Here is a 22388-nt window from a genome sequence, read left to right as displayed (position 1 = left end):
ATATACAGTGGGGAAAAGGTACTCTCTTCAATAAATGGTAAAGAGACAACTGAACAACAGAAGAATGACACTGGACTACCTTCTGACATTATATACAAAAATAAACTCAAAATGGATTAAAGACCTAAATGTGAGGGGCGCCTGGGTGGCTCAGTGGGTTAAAGCCTCTGCCTTCGGCTCAGGTCATGACCCCAGGGTCCTGGGATCGAGCCCCGTATTGGGCTCTCTGCTCAGCGGGGAGCCTGATTCCCCTTCTCTCTCTGCCTGCCTCTCTACCTACGTGTGATCTCTGTCTGTCAAATAAATAAATAAAATCTTAAAAAAAAAAAAAAGACCTAAATGTGAGACCTAAAACAATAAAAATCTTAGAAGAGAATACAGGCAATAGTATCTCCAATATTGGCCACAGAAGCATTTTTCTAGATAGGTCTCCTAAGGCAAGGGAAACAAAAGCAATTAAAGGCACAGCATAGGTAATGTTTTAAAATATTTTAACAGCACTGTATGGTGAGAGATAGTAATTACATTTCTGGTGAGCACAGAATAGCATACAGAAAAGCTGAATTACTATGTTGTACATCTGAAACTAGTACAACATTGTGTGTCAACTATATGCAAATAAAAAAAATTACAACATAGGGATGAATCTTCATGACCTTGGATCTAGCAATGGATTCTTAGATCAATTATAAAAACCTGTGCAAAGATCATTATCAAGAAGAGATCATTTATAAATTATATATCAGATAAGGCTATAGCATTTAGAATAAAGAACTCTTACAAATCATCAACAAAAAAACAACTCAATTTAAAAATGGACAAATGGCTTGAGTAAACATTTTTTCCAAAGAAGATATACAAATGGCCAAAAAGCACATGAAGGGCTCAACATCATTAATCATTATGGAAATGCAAATTCAAACCATACCCTATAGGATGGTTATAGTTAAAAAAAAAAAAAAGAAAAGAAAAGTAATGTTGATAAGAATGTGGTGGGATTGGAACCCTTGAGCATTGCTGGTGGGAATGAAATTTGGTTCAGTTGCTGTGAAAAAGAGTTTGGCAGCTTCTCAAAAGTTAAATACAGAATTACCATATGACCATAAAATTCCATTCTTAGATATATATTCCTAATACCTGAAAACAGGTACTGAAACTTGTACATAAATATCCACAGCAATATTATTCATAATGGCTAAGAAGCAGAAACAACTCAAAGATCCATCAGCAGACGAACAGATAAACAAACTGTGGTATTATTTACTTACAGTGGAATATTATTTAATAGTAACTAAGAATGAAGTATTGATGGGACACCCGGGTAGCTCAGTTGCTTAAGTGCCTGCCTTCGGCTCAGGTCACGATCCCAGGGTCCTGGGAAGTATCAACACATGCCTCAATGTGGTAAAACCTCCAAAACATTGTGTTAAGTGAATAAGGCAGATACAAAAGAACACCTATTGTATGATTCCTTTCATATGAAATATCTAGAATAGATAAACCCATGGAAATAGAGAGCAGATTGCAATTTGCCAGTCACCATGGAGAGAAGGGAATGATGTAGAAGAAAGTACTTAATGGGTAAGGAATTTTACTTTAGGCTATAGAAAATATTTTAGAATGAGACAGAGATGGTGGTTATAGATAGGGGTGGTAGTTACACAATATTGTGAATGTACAAAACACCAGTGAGTTGTCCACTTCAAATGGTTAATTTTGTGTAATGTGAATTTCAAACTCTGTTATTAAAACACACAGAAACACAAACTTTATTTCAATGAATTAAAGGAATAAATAGGACAGATACAGCTGAGTTAAGGCTAGATGGTCATAAAGTTTCCTAGGAAAACAGGGCCCAACTGTGTAGTGTATGTAAGGTGTGCACCAGATCCACCATGCAGGACCAGCTGCTGGAAGTGTTGCCTGCATTCCTCTCCTGAAATGTGGGAAATTTTTCACTCAAATTTGCACCCCTATTCAGGAACATGTTCAATCAATTATCAATGAAAGGCTGTAATAATACATTTATATTTTTTATTTGAGAGAAAGAGAGTGGAGGGGGAAAGGGAGAGAGAGAACCTCCAGCAGACTCCCTGCTGAGCACGGAGCCCGACACAGGGTTTGATCCCACCACCTAAAGATCAGGACCTGAGCTGAAACCAAGAGTTGGATGCTTAACTGACTGAGCCACCCAGGTGCCCCTGCTGACAATACGTTTCACACTATGAAAGTGCTCTGTACTAGGGATAAATCAATGGACAAGGATGGTGAAGATCTGTCTTCAGGATCAAGACAAAGTATAGAGATAATTAGAATTAAATATTCAAATGGTATGTTAAGAGCACACCAAAGAGGTATTAACCTGCTCTTGTGTAGGCTTAGGCAAAGACTTCCTGGAAAATATGAGGCTTCCTGAGGCTTGATGAATGATGGGAGTTAGGCAAGAGAAAGAGAGGAGGGGGGAACTCTCCAGGCAGGGATCATGTATCAAGGTGTAATAGCAAGTGACAAACCTTATTTTCAGGAAGCTGAAAAAAGCTCATTATGAACAGAGCCACAGGGAAATCAGAAAAGAATGAGGGTAGCTCTAGAAGAAGAAGCTCATATAGAGCACAGACTACTACTTGGGATTTGGTTTTAGGCACATTATTTATCTTGGTTAGGCCTCAGTTTCTCATGTAGAATTAGCGAAAATAGTTCTCATCTAATATCATTACTACAAAAATTAATTTAAATAAGTTCAGTAAAGTGATAAGTATTATATAATCCATTATTAAAGTTGTTGCTATTATTAATGTCAAGACATAGATAAATACACTTTTGGTGGTAAAAGGACAGAACCCCAAAGCAATCAGCATTGCAAAAGGATTCAACAAAGTCTATATATAAACAATGTTTCAAAGAAATTCAATCAAATAAATCAGCATGGTATGTTATAAGCAACAGATGTTAGTAAATTTTATAAGCAAAAATATATTTAAAAAAATGAGAAAATAGCTAACAATTTTTAAAATCATAAAGACCTCCAGGTTTACAATATGCAAAAAAAAATTTTTTTAAGATTTTATTTATTTATTTGAGAGGGAAAGAGAGAGCATAAAAAGAGAGAGGTCAGCGGGAGAAGCAGACTCCCTGCCAAGCAGGGAGCCTGATGCAGGACTAGATCGCAGGACTCCAGGATCATGACCTGAGCTGAAGGTAGTTGCTTAACCAACTGAGCCACCCAGGCGCCCCTATAAAAGTATTTTCAATGCCTAGTATCTTTGTTCTAGCAAACAGTTCTATCTAACTCTGATGAGAAATCATGAGCAGCCTGGGTGAGAGGGCAATAGCTCTACAAATCTTATTGCTCTTGTTCGGGACGAATTCCTTTAAAAATGTTCTCTATAAACATAGGTGCTTCAAGTTAAAGTGGGCTAAAAAAATAAAAGCAACCCAGAGCTTTTGTTACTTTTCTCTTCTTATCATCATAAACAGAAAGGAGAAACTTAGAAAAAATAATCTGACCTTGAATACAGTGAATTTCAAGGGAAAATGTGAATGTATCCTTAGTCTGAAGTGTAACCCTTCATCAAATAGCAAGCTTTAAAAAAAAAAAAAAAAGCTGACATAACCTTAAATTTGTAATAAGTCCAGTGTAACAGTTGGTAGGACCAGATGATTTCCAAGCAAAATCATTAATGCAGAAGGGGTACCCCAAAACTTAGGTTGGGCATGCTGAAGACTGCAGCACCAACCGTTCTTCTGGCAATGAAACAGTAGAAAGTGTAGAATGTTTCTTAATAATTTCCTACCTGCTGGCCATATTCCACTCAAGGGCTGGGTTTTGAGAATTTCTTTCACTCTCGGTTAGCACTCCTCCTGTGCCACTTTCCTTCTCTGGTTTTAGTTGATCCCACTGTGCAGTACCAATATTGATGGACTGCAGGTCTATTTGGTATTGTCTGTCTTCAATTTCTGATCCAGGGTCTCGAAGAATTCCCAAGTTCAAAGCTCTCCTGTAAAGGCGATGAAAAAATGTAAACACATAAAATATTGTTTATTTTGTTCACTAACATAGTATCATTACCATTTTTTCTTCCTTTGGATTACTGATGGACTCACTGAGTTAATCAAATCTCCAAGGCAGGTTTTAGGAAGTAACCAGTAGGATGACTTGAAAATGTACCCTAAACTTACAGTAATCTACCCTATAAGGATTTTTTACATTGTTCTCAGCAATGTACTGTTTTCTAAGTGCTTTCACATCCATGATTTCGGTTCTTGAGCTACTGTGGAGGCTCTATTTTTATCACCATTTTTACTAAAGAGAAAATAATTCAGAGAGGTTGAAAGGTACTGAGGTAGTTTGAGGTAGTTTGTGACAAAACCACAACTTAGACCCAGGCTTTCTAACTCAAAACTCAGTCTTCTTTCCAAGGCTAATCATCTACCTTCTTAAGACCTTTCATGTCTCCTGAGGAAAGAGAATAGAAATTTGTCAATCTACTGCACTTCCCTAACCCTTGCCCTAACCTAAGCAACTTGACAACCCAGTTGCCACACAGACTGAACTGTTGAGAAGACTACACTGTTTCCATATGGAAACACACAGTGTGGATTATTGGCCCATACAGAGTTGAAACTTTGACTTTACTGGACCCAATGCTAAACAAAGAAATAAAATCATCAGTGGCATAAACCTAAATTAGAGGAAGTAAATTATTACATTTTTTGTGAGGGTTTTAGAATGAAAATAGCAAAGAAATATGGTAGGAAGAAAAGAACTGCGTTCAGGGTTTGGAGGCTAGATAAACATATTTGCATGAGTTTGGGAACATTTAGTTTTGTTGGTTCACAAATGTTTTAAAGTGAGTCATCAAAAGGAAAATAATATTAGGTCCCTATGAAAGTTTCAATGAACACAGTGATATAGAGACTAAAAATAACTTCACTAGTACAAGTACTAAAAAAACCTACAACTGCAGCTATTTGAAAAAAATACAATTAAACTAATTACATCAACTGAACACTAAAGAAATTAATTGATGGGGGTGGGGTGGGGAGAAGGAAGAATGGGTCTTCTTCTGAAAACTACAGAAACTCCAATTAAGACTGTGCGGTGGCTAAGTTAAGCAGTGTGGGTCAGACCATGTCCCCGAAGGCTGGTCAAATACTGATGGAAGGTGGGTAACTGCAGCGACTCAAGATGGCAGGGGTCTAGGCCAACTGCTGAGGAATGGAGACAGCATCTGTTGGGCCAGGCGAGGTTCTACTGCGCCAGACAAGGTACGGGCTGAAGCTAATGAATTCAAGTGAAGAAAGGGGCTGGGAAAGAACTGGAGCTGAATGAGCAGGCAGTTCAGGTAGGGTGAAATCAGAGAGAGTTATAACAGAGAACAGGGAAACAAATAGGCGTCAGTCTAGAAACCATAGCAGAAGCCAGAGAAGGAAATGGGATGAATTCTCATATCTAAAGTTAAGAGCTCAACTTGTTGTTGTTTTCCTTCTCTTTTCTAACTTAACAAGAATTGCAATCTAGGAACGGGGATGCAAAGAAAAATAGCCTAAAATTTTACTTGAAGCAAATAATTACATTAGAAATACAGCCCATAAAATGGGATATGAACCTTTTCAATTTGTCCTGATGAAAGTAAAGAAAAAAGAAAGCATGATGATAGAGATGGGAGGGCATAACATTTAGAATAGCCCCATTTTGGTACAATGTTCTCGTTTTACCTTAGTATCGGTATAATTCTGCTTAAGGGCCCACCTCAGACTTCACTTTCTATGAAGCCTTTCCCAACCAACCTTTCTCCAAACTCATCTCTCTCAAATCTGTGCTCCTGGGGTTTCTCTATACTAAAAGCACAATAACATCACAATGACATGTCAGTTTTTCCCAATATATCATACATTTCTTGAAGTCAAGAACTAACTCTCCTATCAAGCTATCAGTAAATGCTGTTTCAGTTCACTGATTTGAACAGACACAAATCTTGACAAATCTCAAATGGAGAACCTATATGTACATAGCAGTAAGAAAACAGTTTTTAAACTTTTTGATTCAGATGCACATGAATTCAGATATACAGTAAACATCTTGGGCAGTTAGTGGTATAGCCTATTTCTTAGATTATTAATCCCCATACAAAAGTTACATTTCCTTATTTTAAACTAGCCAATGCTTTCTGCACTTTAAATAAATTCCCTAAACATATTTTTAAGGTGAACTAAAATACTTTAAGAATCCTTGAAGAAAAAATATGTTAAGAAATACAGTCAGTGCTATATTAAAAGACAAAGTAACTCAGCCCAGCATTAACATCAGTCTATTTCCCTTGGTGCATGGATGTTGTATAATCACAAGATTAAAACCACAAAACACTGAGTTTCATATCAGAGTTTTTCATGTAGACTAGAAATATCCTACATTTTTTTCTTAGTCTTAAATTGAGCTGTATTTCTCTTATCTAGAATGCTTGACAAAAATTTAAAGTTACCTTTTTAAACACATCTTAGAGGTGGCACCAGAGAACAGAAACTTCAAAGTACCCCCCACCGCCCCGCTGACCCCGCCAACCCCGCCAACCCCTCCCAAAGCGAAACCAGGAAAACTAATAAATAAGCACCTGCCAAAGCCAGCTTTTGCTCTTAGGTTTTCTGCTGAATCCTGCAGACACTGATTTTTTGCTCTGATAACTGCATGGGAGATAAAGCTCAAGGCCCACCCAAGATGATGAATCAACTTAATTGCAGACCCTACATATAAAGCTGGGGTCACAGAGGGCTACATACGTGGTCAAAGTGTGAATTAAAAACAGCCCTCCCGGGGAGCCTCTTGGTGATAGAGCAGTTCAGGATCTTGATTGCAATAGTGGTTACAAGAATCTACATGTGATAAAACTTCACAGAACTATACACACCTAAACACAAGGAGAATCCAGAGAACTGCTGAATCTGAATACAGCTGTGGACTATACTGATTGTCAACTTCCTGGTTTTGAAATTGTACTACAGTTATGCAGGAGGTTAGGCAAGACTTAAAATGACAAAACTCTCAGAAGAAAACATAGGGGATAAGCTCCTTGGCATCAGTCTTGGCAATGATTTCTTGGTTTTGACCCCAAAAGCAAAAGGCAACAAAAGCAAAAATAAATAAGTGGGAGTACATCAAATTAAAAAGCTTCTGCTCATCAAAGAAAAGTATCAACAAGATGAAAAGACAACCTCTGAAATAGAAAATTTTGCAAACCCTATATCTGGTAAGGAGTTCTATCCCAAATATACAAGGAACTCCTACAACTTAGTAGCAAAAACACAATCAATTTTAAAATGGGGAAAGGATCTGAAATAAACATTTTTCCAAAGACATACAAATGGCCAACAGGGAAATGAAAAGGTGCTCAGTGTAGGGCAGTGAAAATACTCTGTATGTTACTGTAATTATGGATATGTGTCATATGTTATTTATCTGTCCAAATCTACACAACGTGTAATGCCAAGAGTGAATCCTCATGGAAACCATGGAGTCTGCATGATTATGATGTGTCACCATAGTCCAGCAGTTGTAACTACGTACAACTCTGCTGGGTGGGGGATGTTGGTAAAGCTCCCAAGTAATGGGCTACACATCAAAAGGTAGAATAAACTAAAAAAAAATTTTAAAAATAAAAATAAAAAAAAATAGAGAGAAGGAAATAAGAACAGAAATCAATGAAATAAAAAAGACAGGGAAGGATCAACAAAGCCTAAAATAGATAAACCTCCAGTAGTCAAGAGGAAAAAAAAAAGAGCTAAAGACAGAAAGCCTAAGAAACTAAATTTGCAATTAAAAAACCCCCACAACTATGATGCTGCAGAGACTAAACAGATAAGAGGATATTAGTAAGATTTCTAGTAACAAAGATTTTACAACTTATTGTGGGAAAAAAAATCTCTTATCTAATTTCTCACTGTCCCCAAAGATAATTCTTAACCTTTCACCATGGGATGAATATAAAGGCTGCCCTCTCATTTCTTCCACCGCATATAATGCTACTTTCTCCTTTCATAAGTTCTTTTTTTATGTAAAAATGACTACTTTAAAACTATATCCTGACAGTTAAACCTGCTGGTCATGTAAGAACTAGTGAAAAGCAACCGTGTACTTCCCTATTCCATTCCTTACTTAAGACTGTCAACTCTATCTTCCTATCTCAAAGGCCACTAAGCAAATTTGCATTCCCTCATTCAGAGAGTACTTAGCGAACATTGCATGCCAGGCCCTGTGACAGGCCCTAGGGATGCTGGATCCCTCTGTGGTCCCTGCCCTAATACAGCTTACAGTCTCATTGGGGATTTACAGGGAATAGCAAAAAGAGTTAATGCTATAAAAGGTTAGGTATAGAATGCAACTGGAAGTACAAAAACGGGACCCAGATCTAAGGGACCCAGGAAAGAGGAAGCAGTGCTTAAGGGAGTTCAAAACCGCCAAACTTCATTCCATATAATGAAAAAATTAAAAAAAAATTATCTCAGACAGAGGAAACAAGAGGTTTAAGGGTCCAGAAAACCTGAAAATGTTCTGAACTGTTGGCGTGGAGAGATGTATGGAAGGAAGTAAAGTCACAGACTAGTGAGGCTTCAAGTCAGACAGGCCCTTCCATCAGAAAGCGTCCGAGAACAGCACCAGGCCCAGACTTTGGGGGTGGAGGGGTGGCCCACAGGTCACACTTGCCTAGAAAATTGGCATTTTCTCCTCTGGCAAAAAGGTTACAGAAATTATGTATTAGCACAGTAGTCAAGACTAGAGAGAGATCTGAGTTTCTGTCTTATTTTAAGAACTAAGTGAGATAAAGAGCCCAGCATACAACTTGACACATCATAAAAATCTCAGTGACTGTTAGAAAAAAAAAAATCATCCTACTTTGATTCTCTCTTCAGCCTCTGTATAAAATATTAAATAACAGTGAAATAATTAGAAAGCGAGAGGAAGAAAGACTCACCGGATAAAGTACACATTCGGATTCTGAAAAAACAAAAGCCTAGAGCAAACAGCAGCACTGACCTTCCATTGAATTAAGTGAGTGAATTCACCCAACGAATTTTTTTTTCCCTTTTTAAGATTTTATTTATTTATTTGACAGAGAGAGACACAGCAAGAGAGGGAGCACAAGCAGGGGGAGTGGGAGAGGAAGAAGCAGGCCTCCTGATAAGCAGGAAGCCCAATGAGGGACTCGATCCCAGGACTCTGGGAACATGCCCTGAGCCGAAAGGTAGATGCTTAATGACTGAACCACCCAGGGGCCCCTCTACCCAAGTGTTCTAATTTGTTCTGTTTCATCAATCTAAAAACATTTTAATAGTGTTCTGGGTTAGTTTGTAATAAACCCCCGACTTTCTAAGACAGGAAACAGTTCTTTCAAACTGTTTAAAAAACAGATTTTCTTCAATAATTTCTTAGTCTCCTGAGATATCAAAGCCAGGAAAGAATGTATTCTTGTACATTTTCCCAAGTATAAAATGTAAATCACTGTTACAAATAATATAGGTAGGCCATTTGGCTTATTAGCTTAGGTTAATATAAAGATGAAATATATTTTAAAATTAGCTCTTATTCACAAACTTTGTAAGTTTGGTTTGAGTTTTCTCCGACAGAAACAAATGCAGGGTAATTTCTTTCAGACTTAGATAATAAAATCTAATTTTTCTAATTACATAATCTGTATGACTTATTTTCAATTCTTTAAAGTCAGAAAACACACAGTGGCTCACTGATTTACTTCATTTTCCACAAAGTACTTGTTTTTGGTTTTTTTTTTTCCCCTCATCTTGAAATACTCACTGATCTTTATTTTTTAAAGTATAAGATGCCCATTTTGGACATTCAAGTAATTTATTTTTCAATACTAAATTTAAAAAACCATTCAAAATGTTTTCATTCAAATACTAGATGTAAACTCTTCTTAAGCACTCTGAGAGGAAGATGTCTTGTGAAAGATGTATTTAATTAGATCTTTTTTAAAGGTGTAAATACATATAGTCACAATTTGAAGACAATTAATTTTCATTTTTTCAAATGCTGGAAATCCTTTTACAGCTTTTAAAATGTGATATTCCCTAAGCAAATGACTTTTAATTTAAAAATAGCCAGTTACAAGTGAAAAACAATTTTACTTCAAAGCCAAAAACAAAAATACATTTTAATCAAGAGAGCTTTGATTTAGTGCACTGCATTTTCATAGCATAAGAAACAACTGCAAAATCATCAAAGCAAAGAATTCTAATAAAATGTTACTTTATTAGAAAACTCATTGGAGGAAAAAAGCTTTAGCGAGGGTCAGGATGCCTAATAGTAATAATACCTACCTTACAAAATAAAACTAACATCCCAAGTGTCCACCAATGGATGAATGGATGGATAAAGATGTGACATACATATACATGCAACAGAACAGTATTCAGCCATAAACACACACACACACACAGACAAAGAAATCATTTGCAACAACCTGGATGGACCTTAAAGACATTATGCTAGTGAGTCAGAGAAAAACAAATACTGTGTGATCTCACTTATATGTGCAATGGAAATAAATGAGAGAGATCAGAGAAAGAAATCAGATTGGTTATCAGGGGCTAGGGACAGGAAGGGGAAATTGGAGAAACATGGTCAAAAGGTACAAACTTCCAGTTCTAACACATATCAGAGCTAGGGATATAATGTACATGATAACTATAGCTAACACTGCTATCTGATCTACAGGAAAGCTGTAAGAGAGTAAATCCTAGGAGTTCACATTACAAGGAGAAATCTTTTCCCCTTTACTCCTTATCTTTATATTGTATCTATATGAAAAGATTGATATTAGCTGAATCTATGGTCTTAATCGTTTCACAATATATGTAAATCAAACCATCATTCTGTACATCTTACAGTGATGTATGTCAATTATTTCTCAATAAAACTGGAAAAAGCCAATATACATACAAACATAGTTATAAGATGAATAAGTAGTTTTAGGGATCTAGTGTATAGCATAGTGATGATAGTTAATGGTATACAGTAAGAGAAGATCTTAAGAACTTTCATAAAAAAAGATAACTGTAAAATGAAAGCTGTGTCTAATTAGCTTGATTGTGGTAATAATTTCAAACTATACATATATCAAATGATCACTTTGTACGCCTTAAACATATACAATTTTTATTTCTCAATTTATCTCAATAAAGCTGGGAGAAAATACATAAATACCTTTTTAAGAGAAGCTTATATTATATTACTTCCTAATTAAGTTTTTTTCTAGAAATGTTTGATATCATAAATGGAATAAAATTTTGTCTTAAATTCACATACCTCTAAAAAGCTCTATGAACTTTGCTCTTTATCCTTATTACAGTCTTTAAGACCTTTTAGCAATTCAAATCAGGAAAGGGGGTGAGTTAAGATGCCCATAACTTCCTTGCCCTTAACACAAAAAGCTGCTTTATTGGCTAAAATGTAGGAGTTATAATTGTAATTGCTTTGCCCTTCCGAAACTCATCTCCCATACCATTTGAACCATTCAGCAGGTGGTGTAGGAGGATAAACTAAAGTCTGCAATAGTTGGTCAATAATATAATCATAAGGAACCAAAGAAGACTTTAAGTATATAACAGGAAACATAGCTTTAATGTTTTCCTTTTTAAATTGATTTAGTCTGGGTCAGGCCTTTTGTATGTTTACATAAGGAACAGCTCATGTTGAACCATTTATACTGCTCACTGCTGAATAGGCATATCTTTCGAGCTCACTGTGAAGAAATAGAATTCATTACTTACAGCTCAGTTGAGATCTACAAAACGTTAAACAAGCCAGAAAATAGGAATATAAAAAGAAGTAAAATTTATATACATTGACTCAATTAAATTAATCTGCATTTTTATCACCAAGTATCTATAGCAACAGTAATTTTGAGAGTATACAGGGTAGGGGATTTAAATAGTTGATCGGGCTGAGGACTACTGCTGATTTCCATGACCAATCGCAGGGGTTCTTGTCCTCAGAGGGTAGAAGAATGACCTGAGAGCTTGTTAAAAATGTTAAGTTCCCACCTGCAGAAATTCTGATTCAGCAGGTCTGGACTGGGACTGAGGAATATGCCTTTTCCCTTGTTTGTTTGTTTGAATGCAAACTAGCATTTTTATTGATTTTAAAACCAAATTCTAATACTGAGAGCAATACTTCTTTGACCTGGAACATCATAAATCTAGTATCTGAAGTGAAAGGAGCAAAGACAAGAACCAGTAAACCCAAGGCTATTTCTTTTATAAACTAGAGAAATTAATACTTGTCCTGCTTCCTTCACAGAGTTGTCTCTGCTAATTCACTTCACCCTTGAAAGCTGGGTGTCTATTTTCTCACTTCCATGTACTTTCCCATAAGCCTTGACACACAGGAGGCTTTTAATATATCAAGTTAAATAAATAACTAATATTCTTCTTTCTTTCCTTTATTTCTCTTGAGGACTGTAAGCAATCATTTTTTTCTTTTTCTCGTCTGTAACTTGAACCTTCAGACAAATTATGTTGAAGTTAGTCTCCTTGGAAGAGAAAGAGGCTCTCCCTAAGACCCTGCATCATCTCCGGCTAGCACCTTTTCTCTCACAGTCCCTTTTAACCAGAAACTTATCTTTCTCACAGACCTATACCCCTGGGGATAAAAATATATTATATGTTTTTAAAAAATTTTTAAAAATTAAAAAATTTTAAAAAAAAAGAAACTTATCTTTCTCTCAGTATTTCTATTTCCTCACAATTTATTTTTCCTCACAATCAGGTATCACCCCTCCTTCTCCTCTGAAATTTTCCTGAAAAGATCCCCAACTGATTTTCTAATTATCGGATCCAGTGGATGACTTTTAGTCATTAACTCACCTGTCTTTTCTGGGTATTTGACAATTCAAAATGGCAGCAGAGCACGCTGGTGAAGAGCACAGACTGCACACTTAGCCTGCTGGGATGGATGATTCTAGCTCTGCCACCTACCATTGGGTACCTTTGAGCAAATTAAATTTACTGTGCTTCATTTTAATCATCTGAAAAGTGAAGTCAAATGAGCTCCTTCATGCCAAGTAATACCTGACATAGAGTAAATGATTAATATATACTGGAAGCTATTATTATAATAATCTTTCTCATTATTAAAATTTTCTTCCATGAACTTGTGTACTTCCACACTCCCTCAACTGTCCTTCTCTAATTTCCTTTACTGAATTCTTTTTTTCTGTTTGTCCCATCAATATTAGTGACTTCTAGGGCTCCATCTTCAGATTTTATGTTTTTTATATATTCAGTAGCATGACTGATTCACAAATGCCACTATATGTACTCCTGAACTGTATTTCCAATGAAGGAGATAGGTTTCCTAGAATCCCCTTACATTTTCTGGCCCAGCCCATTTTATGATGAATGGCATACATTTAAAAAACAGTTGGCTACTACTAGAGTTCCATGGTCAAAGAAAGCACAGTATAATTAAACTGTATTAAGAACATGAATATTATTTTTTATTTTGTTAAGATTTTACTTTTAAGTAATCTCTACACTCAACAAAGGGCTTGAACGTCGAAGGCCAAGATCAAGAGTCACATGTTCTTCTAGTTGATTGGGTCAGCCAGTTACCCAAAGAGCTTGAATCTTAATATCAAAATTATATTCAAATTCTGGTTCTATCATTTACAAGATATAGATCCTTGGAGAAGTCAGCTAACTCAATGAATATCAGTATCTTCTCTAACGGGATAGTGGTACCTAGTTACATAGGATCTCTTTGGGATTTAATCTTATAATTTTAATTAACATGTTTACTAACCATACATGTCACCTGGTTAATGTTATTACTACAGTGTATAAGAAAGAATCCACTGGTCTGCTTTCAGACTGAATCCACTCGTTTCACTTATAAAATCCAAAAATAGACTGATGATACAGAGACTTTAGTTTAAACAAACAGGCCCTATGATAATTCCTTGAGTATAAATAGAACATTACGTAACAAAATGATTTCTCTAGATTTCTAGTCCAAGTGATAAAATGAACACTAAAATATTCATCATGTATTTCACATTCTCATAAGAAAGAAGGAGCAAAAATATTTTTTAAGAATTTCATAACTTGGGGCGCCTGGGTGGCTCAGTGGGTAAAGCCGCTGCCTTCGGCTCAGGTCATGATCTCAGGGTCCTGGGATCAAGTCCCGCATCGAGCTCTCTGCTCAGCAGGGAGCCTGCTTCCTCCTCTCTCTCTCTGCCTGCGTCTCTGCCTACTTGTGATCTCTCTCTGTCAAATAAATAAGTAAAATCTTTAAAAAAAATAATTTCATAACTTTTAGAAACTAAAATTCATTTTTAATTAATACAAACTTTTAATAAATAAATTCCACTTTAACAAATGGTTTTATGATGGGGCAATAATAAAACTCACTTTTTTCAATTATACAAAATTAAATGATCATGTACACAAATCCACAAAATAGAGTGTAAAGTAATAATGACATGACAGCAGTATTTACCAGTTTTTTTTTTTTTATGGGTAAATTATAGGCAATTTCATTAATATAAAGAATACCTTTTTCTGAAAGTTTCTCAAAATGTCCTCAGTGGTTAAGAAAATAAGAAACTAGATCTTCACATTTTATCTTAAAGAAAATATATGAGCTTTGGAAGGTTTTTTTTTTTTTTTTTTTTTTTTTTCCTCTTGCAGTCAGACCTCAGCTGGTAAGTCCTCTTTTGCTCACAAGTATATAAATTGGGTATATATTTACAAGACAATGTAAGAAGATACAGGGTATACAATGTATGGTCAAAGTGAAAAGTATATCAAACTACCCCAAACAATTCTCATCACATTAGAAATATATTCCAAAGAAATGAATTAACTGAACATGTACTACATTGAAAAATTTGTTGAAGTGATCAAAGAACCCTTATGTGATCTCAGAGAAATTACTGACAGACACACTACAATATAGAGAAATGAATATGCTACTTCAATTTTGTAAACTAACTATGTTACTGATCTATTTTTTAAAGATTGATTTATTTAAGAAGGAAAGAGAGAGAGAGAGAGAGAAAGCATGGGAGAAGGGGTAAGGGAGAGAGAGAATCTCAAGCAGGCTCTCTGTTGAGCATGCAGCCCAATATGGAACTCAATCCCATGACCCTGAGAACATGACCTGAGCTGAAATCGAGAGCTGGATGCTTAACCAAATGAGCCACCCAGCTACCCCTATATTACTGATCGTTAGTAACTTTGATTATTCATTTATCAGAAGGTTTTTGACCATGCAAGGATATAAAGTGATCTATATTAAGAATGGTTTGAATTAGCTAAGAATAAATCAGGCCAAACCTACTTTTTTTTTGGTTTAATGATAACGTTGAGAAGACAACATCACTATTATAAAACTTGATGCTATAAAGATGGGCGAATGACTAAGTTTAAATACTTTTAAAAATATATTGGAGAAATACGGACTTGACGAAAACATAGTAAAATGGATTTAGAATTGGCTTATTACCAAATCCAAATAATAACTATTTGGAGTCAAGTTCCTAATAACATGACAGAGGATTTGGCTCAATTCAATAGCTTTTAGCATTAATTTTAATGAATTCATATAAATCAGCCTTATCAAATTTTCAAATGACAAATATATATAATACTATACCTCAAAATACTGGAACAGAGTCAAAACTAATAAGATGAAATTTAAGAGGAACAAATGCAAAATTCCATATATAGGTTCAAACAGCCAACTCTACAAATACAGTATGTGAAAGAGATTGCTTGACAACACTTCACCAAAAAAAAAAAAAAAAAAAAAAAAAAAAAAAAAAAAAAAAAAAAAAAGAAGAAGAAAAGAAAAGAAATAAGAACAACATAAGAAAGCGTAGAAGAGTTAGCCTGGCTTATGAGAAAGAAAAGAAATATCAAAACCATTGTTAAATGTCATTGCAGCCTTTTAATTTTTAAATAGCATAACACATACCATGCATACACTATAAAGTTTCAGAGGATTAGGCAAACTCTTCCTTATTACACTAACAAAGTAGTGTAATTCTTACATACTATTCTTACATTAATTTTTAAAAACTAAATTTTAGAATAAATTTTATTTGAATAGTTTCATTTCAAATAATATGCAATAATTCCTTGATAACATGAAATCAAAGTTCTTTTTTTTAGAATGTTACAATATTATATTACAGGTGTGTTTATATAAAATCATCACAGATTTTCAAAATATCCAAGTATCTGCCATAAAAGTGAACTTCATTTATGTATTAGAACCTAGAATGGTCTTACTTAGCAGTATATTTTACTATAATTCTCACATAGGCGACTTTGAAAAATTAATTGTAAATGTAGTAAAATCCTGCATTCTTCATGTTTATTTAAATTTCATCTCTCTAGGCTTCAAAAGATGGTAATACACTAAAGAGATGAAATTTATAATGTGTCTTTATTAAAGAGACAGACCTCCGACTTGCTTCTAATGTTTCTACAACATATCTCTGGCAAGATTCCTGATTTATGATTCTTCTATAATACCTACCATGGCTGCAAATCAACTCCTATTATATAAATCATGAATTGTAAATGAATTGTGTTAACATTCATTGTGTGAATCATGAATTGTGTGTTAACATCCTTTATTCCAACTGTTAACATCCTTTTTCATTCAGATATTCTTCAAATCTTTATCAATTTTTTTTCATTTTGTTTACTCAAAATAATCGGCCTTGGTAGTTAATGGGTTTCCTATTTATTTCTAAATCCAATTCGAGTAACCTATTTGAAACTTTCTATAAAACTCTCCTACCATTTTAACATTTCCTCTTTCTTTATTAATCCATCATTATCCATCATCTCCTACTCTTAAAATTATGTTTACAAAAATAGACTTCCTTTCAAAAATCATTTAAATCAGGATTCATAATTGGCTCCCATTTATTAAAAATCTCCACTAATGATTTTTTAGCAATAACTGCAGCATTCAATCACACTGGTAAATAATTAAAAACAAAGCTTTGAAAGACTAATGACACAGAGAAATGTTCATAGTACATTATTAGATAGGAAAAGCAAGTTCTTACTACATTTATAAATATCTTCTGTAATAAGGAAAAAACCTTTAGCCTTATAAAAATATTTCTAAAAAAGCAAACTGCAGCTGAATTAGTTGGACTACATGTAGCATAGTCTTCATATTAAGTTGCTTGGGAAATCTTCAATATGATTCCTAACAAAGCCATTTCCATTTACCTCTTACTAATCACCACGCACAGGATGTGATACGTAGACATCATTTTACAGATGCTGATGATTTAGGTAAGGAGGCTGGGTAAAGGCAGAATCCAAACTGGAAGCAACACTTTCTGATTATAAATTCAGACTTTTCTATACTTAACAACAGAATTGTTTTTCAAAATAAAACACAGATTATACTTTTTTAAAGTAAATGTATATAGATGGATGAAAAACTGAGAGACTTCAAATTAATAAAGAGTATTTCCAAGACTATAGACTAGAGCAGATTTACAATAAGACATTTGACAGGGGAGGGAGCCTTTAGACCTGGCATATAACAAATCACTGATTTAAAAAAAAGTTGCCATATTATTTGAGCTACTTCAGACCAATATTTATTACAAAATTGGAGACCAGGAGTCAAGATTCTCAAACTTCTGTAAAATAAATATTAAGTAACACTCTACTATAAAGGAAAATAGTAGTTTTTTTAAAAAATGCATCAATAGTTTGAGTAATCTCTTAATACGTGATCTTAAAAATATGAAGAGTTCAAAATGCAAAATAATCAGATAAAGATTGTTTAAGGAAAGGTACCAATCAACAATCTTCTAGTCAGTAACTGGTACATAGTCTCACGTTTGCTTTAACAGTTTGGTATATTTTCCCTATCGTCTGGCAAGGTACTACCCTTTCATCACCATATATTAGAGGGTACATATCTATGCATCTAATGATACCAGGGCATCACAGCTTTGAAGTACTACCCCTAGTTGTAAGGAGCAAATGTTTTTACCTAAGGGCCTTCCACTCACTTCTAGTCCTAAGACATAGTAAAATGTCAAAGTAATGTCTAATTTGTAGTTTGTAGTTGTTTATAGTGTCTAATATAACAGTACTAATAAAAAACAAAACAAAACAAACACAAAACCAGTATTAATGTTAAGTGTTTCTATCAGAATGTAGAGCAATGGTAACTCATATTGAACTACTGGAAAGGTAAGCCTGACATAATCCACTTTGAAGAATGATTTGGTGGTAACTCCTTGCAGCACTGAAGCTATGCCTAACCTAGGACTTAGCAATTCCACTCCTAGATGTACACCCCAGAGCCCAAGCTGTACAGTACAATAGCCACTAGCTGCATGTGTCTATTGAAAATTAAGTCAGTTAAAATTCAACACAATTTTTAAAAATGTAGTTCCTTAGTTGTAGCCATCACAGTTCAAGCACTCAATAGTCACACTCAGCTAGTGGCTACTATATTAGAGCAGATACAGGAATATTTCCATGATCACAGCAAGTTCTTTTATAAAGCACCACTCAAAAGAAAATATTATATATGTATACAAGGAGAATTCTGAAGAATATTCATCACTGTATGTGATAGAGAAAAACTGAAAATTTCAATGTTCATTATTAGAGGAAAGAAAAAACACCTGGCATACTGAGGCAATGGACAATTAAGAAGTAAAAATCCATGAATGAAATTAGGAATATCTGAGTGTTAAGTTTTAACATGAATAAAGGTAGAGTTAAAAAAGAAAAAAAGGCAAGGTGCAGAACAGCGGTAGGTAGTGGGTATCCAACATACTTTCTTATTTTGTATATTGTTCTGACATAGTTGCTTCAATAAAAAGGCTAAACAATACTATTTTGATTATTACAGATTTGTAATAGATCTTGAAATCTGGGATTATGACACTTCCGGCTTTGGTCTTAAGAATGCCTTGGCTATTCAGGTCTTCTGGGGTTACATACGAATTTTAGGACTATTTGTTCTAGTTCTGTGAAAATGCTTTGGTATTTTGATAGCAATCACATTGAATCTATAGATTGCTTTGGGTAGTGTGGACATTTCAACAATATTGGTTCTCCCATTCCATGAGCATGGAATATCTTTCCGTTTGTATCATCGTTAACTCCTTTCATCAGTGGTTTATAGTTTCTGGAGTACAGGTCTTTCACCTCCTTGGTTAAGTTTATTTCCAGGTATTTCATTCTTTTGGTGCAATTGTAAGTGGGATTATTTTCTTAATTTTTCTTTCTGCTTGATCATTACTCTATATACAAATGTAAGAGATTTCTATGTAATAATTTTGTAACCTGCAACTATACTAAATTAATTTATCAGTTCTAGTTGTTTTCTGGTGGACTCTGCAGGGTTTTCCATATACATTATCATGCCAACTGTGGATAGTGACAGTTTCACTTCTTCCTTATCAGTCTGGATGCCTTTTACTTCTTTGCTTTCCTTGTCTGAATGCTGTGGCTAGGATTTCCAATACTAAGTTGGATAAGGTGGTGAGTGGCATTCTTCGTCTTGTTGCTGATCTTAGAGGAAAAAGTCTGTTTTCCACCATTGAGTACAATGTTAGCTGTGGGTTTTTCATATATGGCCTTTATTATATTGAGGTATGTTTCCTTTAAACTACTTTGTTGAGAAATTTTATCATGGATGGATGTTATACTTCTGTTCTGCATCTATCAAGATGATCATGTGTTTTTTTATCCTTTCTCATGTTAATGTGATGTATCATATTGCTTGATTTGTAAATATTAAACCACTCTTGCATCTCTGTAATAAATCTCACCTGATTGTGGTTAATGAATTTTTTTTTTTTAGTGTAGTGGAGGATTTGGTTTGCTAATATTTTGTTGAGGATTTTTGCATCTCTGTTTATCTGAGATATTGGCCTATAGTTTTTGTTTTTTGTAGAGTCTTTATCTGATTTTGGCGTCAGGGTAATTCTCAGCTTGTAGAATGAATTTGAAAGCTTTTCTTTGTTTTCTATTTTTGAAATACTTTGAGAAGAACAGGTGTTAACTCTTCTTTAAATGTTTAAATGTTAAAAGCAAAATTAAATCATTGGGACTACATCAAAATAAAAAACTTTTACACAGCAAAAGAAATCATCAACAAAACAAAAAGACAATCTACTGAATGGGGGGAAGATATTTGTAAATGATATATTTGATAAAGGGTTAATATTCAAAATATATTAAGAACTTATACAACTCAACACTCAAAAAACAAATACCTCAATAAAAAAAATGGACAACTGCACAGACATATTTCCAAAACAAGACAGAGATGACCAAACAAACACATGAAAAGATGCTCACCATCACTATCAGGGAATGCAAATCAAAACCACAATGACATATCACCTCATATGTGTCAGAATGGCTAAAATCAAAAACACAAGAACTAATGAGTGTTGGCAAAGATGTGGAGAAAGGAGGACCTTCTTGCACTATTGGTGGGAATGCAGAATTGGTGCAGCCACTGTGGAAAACAGTATGGAGGTTCCTAAAACATTAAGAATAGAATTACCATAAGATCCAGTAGTTCTACTACTGGGTATTTACCAGTACAATACAAAAATACTAATTTGAAAAGATATATGTACCTCTCATGCAGCATTATTTACAAAAGCCAAGATAGTGAAGCAACCAAAATGTCCACTGACAGATGGATAAAGAAGATGTGGTTTACATAGGAAGATGTTGTATGCCATATACATGGAATATTACTCAGTCATAGAAAAATGAAATCTTGCCATTTTTGAAATCAGCAAAATGGGTGGACCCAAAGGGTATAATGCTAAGTGAAGTTAGTCAGTCAGTCAGAGGAAGACAAATACCATATGATTTCACTCCTCTGTGAAAGTTAAGAAATAAAATAAAGAAAAAAAGAGACAAGTGATAAAACAGACACTTTAAATATAGAGAACAAACTGGCGTTAGTCCGAGGGGAACTGGGTGAGGGGATGGGTGAAATAGGTGAACGGGATTAAGGAGTGCACTTATGGTGATGAGCACTGAGTAATGTACAGAACTGTATACACCTGAAACATGACACTGTTTAATTAACCTTGAATTTTTAAAAAAGGAGGGGGGGCAAGCAGAATTACAATGTAGTGGTTAAGAGCTGTATGATCTTGGGGCAACCGTGAGCTTCGTTTCCTCTCTTGTGAAATATGAGTAACAGTACGAAGGAGTGCCTAGGACTGAAGTGAAAACCAAAGGAGATAAAATGTGTGAAAGTACTCCGTAAACTATAAAATGCTATGAAATGTTAGTATTAAATAGGGCTTAAACTACAAACTGGAAATTATCTGGGAACTTCAAAGCTATATAAACCATCTGAATAGGTTGGATAAGCTATTTTTTTTTTATGGTATGTAAAAAATTACAATTTCTTAGTTTGTCATTGAGATTTTACTTAACTTTGTATAAAGACTAAAGGTTCAATCTTTCTCCCAATTTAATCAATATGGAACAGCCAGATTAAGTAATTATTTAAAAATATTCACAATAATAATTATAGCAGCTAATACATACAAGTATTCAGTAAATATTTCTCAACACTATGTGCCAAATTCAGATGCTTTGCATGTATTCATGCATGCTTTGCATGTACTCATAACAATCCTATAGGATAGTATTATCCCTGCAGTGCAGATTAGAAATTTTAGGCAACCAGTACCTTATGTTGACCAAAGATGTTCTGTTAGTGAGTGAAAAGCTGAAACTTGAATCTGGGCAGTCTCATACCAGAATCTGTGCACTTCAAATAATTATTATATGGCTGGCAGGCACTGTGTTTAATCCTCCCCAAACAGTGCAAACCGGTCATAAATACTCAGAATCTCCTCATTCACCCAGGCAATGAAGCACAAATTCCTTAACCAGGAATTCAATGCTTTTACAATCTGATCCACATCACTTACCCCCACCCCTTTCTCATTACACCCCTGTAACCAGTCCTCTGATACAAGACTGCTCATGTCTCTAAATGTATCTGCCTTCCTTCTTTGACCCCTTCTTTTCGTCTGGCATATTTGCTAACTCCTAGTTCTAACTCCTCCATGGAGAATTTCTCTGGTTACCATAACCCCAAGAGACTTCTCCTTGGAAAAAATCTCCCTTACCTAACATCTATGATCAAGACCTGATTAATTACATGGATATAAATTAGGACACTCTGTGATTCTAAATAGCAACGTTGCAACAAGGATATTCTAAGAATATTTCTGCCAATAATAAATGTACATAGTGCCAAGACAACGTGCTACCTGTTTTCCAAGACTTGGCATTAAAATTTTATTCTTTTGGAAACTTTTCCTTATAGA

At 34.7% G+C, this 22388-nt stretch overlaps 1 protein-coding gene across 3 annotated transcripts in view; it reads right to left on the bottom strand.

Moving 5' to 3' along the window:
- VPS13B (vacuolar protein sorting 13 homolog B) overlaps positions 1–22388 on the bottom strand; it is a 756179-nt gene that overhangs the window by 281246 nt on the left and 452545 nt on the right. For all 3 annotated transcript variants that reach the window (XM_059394925.1, XM_059394927.1, XM_059394926.1), the window contains one exon: positions 3795–3998. In XM_059394925.1, coding sequence (XP_059250908.1) covers positions 3795–3998 — 204 coding nt within the window. The remainder of the gene's footprint in view (positions 1–3794; positions 3999–22388) is intronic.

This window comes from Mustela nigripes, chromosome 3 (genome assembly GCF_022355385.1).
Source record: "Mustela nigripes isolate SB6536 chromosome 3, MUSNIG.SB6536, whole genome shotgun sequence".
Lineage (NCBI taxonomy): Eukaryota > Metazoa > Chordata > Mammalia > Carnivora > Mustelidae > Mustela > Mustela nigripes.
Note: the sequence above shows the minus strand (reverse complement) of the source record. Positions and strands in the feature narration are given on the sequence as shown.